The sequence below is a fragment of the Arachis ipaensis genome, chromosome B10 (genome assembly GCF_000816755.2).
Source record: "Arachis ipaensis cultivar K30076 chromosome B10, Araip1.1, whole genome shotgun sequence".
Taxonomy (NCBI): domain Eukaryota; kingdom Viridiplantae; phylum Streptophyta; class Magnoliopsida; order Fabales; family Fabaceae; genus Arachis; species Arachis ipaensis.
The window spans coordinates 272,218-274,585 of NC_029794.2; the positions used below are offsets into that span (position 1 = coordinate 272,218).

The 2,368-nt window shown below is 38.1% G+C and overlaps 1 protein-coding gene across 1 annotated transcript; it reads left to right on the top strand.

Annotated features, from left to right (window-relative positions):
• On the top strand, positions 579-1,919 carry LOC107619860 (aspartic proteinase CDR1). Its single transcript, XM_016322099.2, has one exon. It carries the CDS (start codon positions 633-635, stop codon positions 1,839-1,841), a length of 1,209 nt encoding a protein of 402 aa, XP_016177585.2. The 5' UTR covers positions 579-632; the 3' UTR covers positions 1,842-1,919.

The following is a 2,368-nucleotide window of genomic DNA, read 5'->3' on the forward strand; positions in this document are numbered from 1 at the left end:
GATTTTAATAATCCATAATAGATAGATAACAAATTTGAAGGGATTTGAGTCTAGCTATAATTTAAATTCTTGAGATTTACAAATCAATTAATTCAATTTATATTTTGTATCCATCCTCAAACAAAGTAATTAATTGATTTCAAAATCAAATCAATTTCAATTTTGTTTTGTCCTATAAACATACCATAAGTAGTAATAATAAAATATCACATACAATTTAAATGATGAGTCAATGTATAGTATGAAATCACAAACAATAATAACATGTACAAATTGAACAATATTCTATTTTGTAGACATTTATATTACACAACACATACGTGAATAATAACTATGTGTTTAGACTAATTAAGAACTAAAAGATACAAAGTAGCATAAAAAGGAATGATATATATTAAGAATACACAAAAAAATAAAGAAACAATAGTGTTACCAAATTAAAACGATCCTATCGATCTCTAGGTAGCTAGCTGTGACCAGGTAATTGACTTAGATCGATCTCGTCATTATAAATTGAAGAATGTTAATAGGTTCTCATCAAGCACTACACTACTGAATCTTAAAAAATGGGCGGCAGCAGCAGATTTCAAATTGCAGTGGTGGTTGTAACGGTGGTGTTGGTGGTGTTGGGAATGACTGTTGATGGGTTCAGCACGGAACTGATTCCCCGGCATTCTCCCGCGTCCCCGTTTTACAACCCATCAAGAAGCCACTACGAGCATTTGCAGGATGCAATCGAGCGATCACGGAAGCGACTGAACCATTTCGAGAACAAAATAGAGGCCCCTCTGAGTCCGGGCGATATAGAGTATCTGATGCGGATATCCATTGGAACTCCACCGGTGGAGTTTGTGGCAATAGCAGACACTGGCAGCGATCTAACATGGACTCAGTGCCTGCCATGCACACAATGCTATAAGCAAAACTTCCCCATCTTCGATCCCCGCCGTTCGTCCTCTTACAACACCATCTCATGCAAGGCTGACGTGTGTTTCGACCTACAAACCATAAGCTCAGGTTGTGACCGAAGCAACGGCACATGTGAGTATCTTTATGGATATGCCGACGGTTCCCGAACCCAGGGAACGCTATCCATTGAAAGTATTACCATCGGCGGAGCTGTCATTCGCAACAATATATTCGGATGTTCACATATAAGCACGGGGACTTTTCAGAAAATAGGAGGGAGCGGCATCATAGGGCTTGGTGCTGGCAAACTTTCCTTAGTTTCTCAGTTAGGTGAGTCTGGGAGAAAATTCTCCTATTGTCTAGCACCATATTCTTCTAAATCCACCAGCAAGATAAGCTTCGGTTCCGATGCCTTTGTTTCTGGTGTCTCAACTCCTATTCAGAGTGATCCTGCCTACGACGCCTTCTACTTCCTCACACTTGAATCCCTCAGCGTTGGCAACAAGACAATCCCACTCCCGTCATCAAACGGTGTAATTCGAGGAGGAGGGGGGAATATCGTCATTGATTCTGGCACAACGCTCACATTGCTACCACAAGAGACAGTTCTTCGATTGAGTTCGGCTTTGGAAGACGCCATAAGCCTTCCCAAGACGGTTGACCCTAGCAGAACATTTAACCTTTGTTACAGGGTCGAGGGGGAGACTGAATTTCCGAATGTCACTGCAGATTTCAAGGGGGCTCGAGTGGTGCTACGCTCAATCAATACCTTCGTAGAGGTTGCAGATGGTGTGGTGTGTTTGGCAATTTTGCCAACACAACAAGAAGTATCTGTTTTTGGGAACATTGCTCAGACCAACTTCTTAGTGGGATATGATCTTGATGCTCGCGCTGTCTCTTTTAAGCCTACCGATTGTACCAAAGCCAATTAAGTTCCGATCCATGCCTATATATAATAATACGTATCCTTTATATTTTTTAACAACTTCATGTATATCGAATAATCCATCTGCTATATATATTATTCAGCTTAGTGAAGTCTTAATGATTATTCAAGAATACATGACACCGTGGTAATAATCCTATTTTATTTACTCAGATGCATTATAATTTTTTTAATGGTAATGGTGAAGAGAGATGAATGCACAATTCTCTTCCTCATAATTACTTCTCATGTTGTAGTTTTTATGATTCAGTGTAAAGAGCCAACTAAGTAAGTCAACATTTTTTTTATTTTTTATTTTAAAATTTAAGAATTAGGATAATGAAAGACTTTTTTATAATAGACTTATTTTTTAACTAGTTTGTGAAGTCTTTCAAGAATACATGACACCGTGGTAATAATCCTATTTTATTTACTCAGATGCATTATAATTTTTTTAATGGTAATGGTGAAGAGAGATGAATGCACAATTCTCTTCCTCATAATTACTTCTCATGTTGTAGATGTTGTAGTTTT

What these genes read in the sequence shown, in the direction of transcription:
- LOC107619860 (XM_016322099.2), top strand. Translation starts at nt 633, where the DNA reads ATGACTGTTGATGGGTTCAGCACGGAACTGATTCCCCGGCATTCTCCC.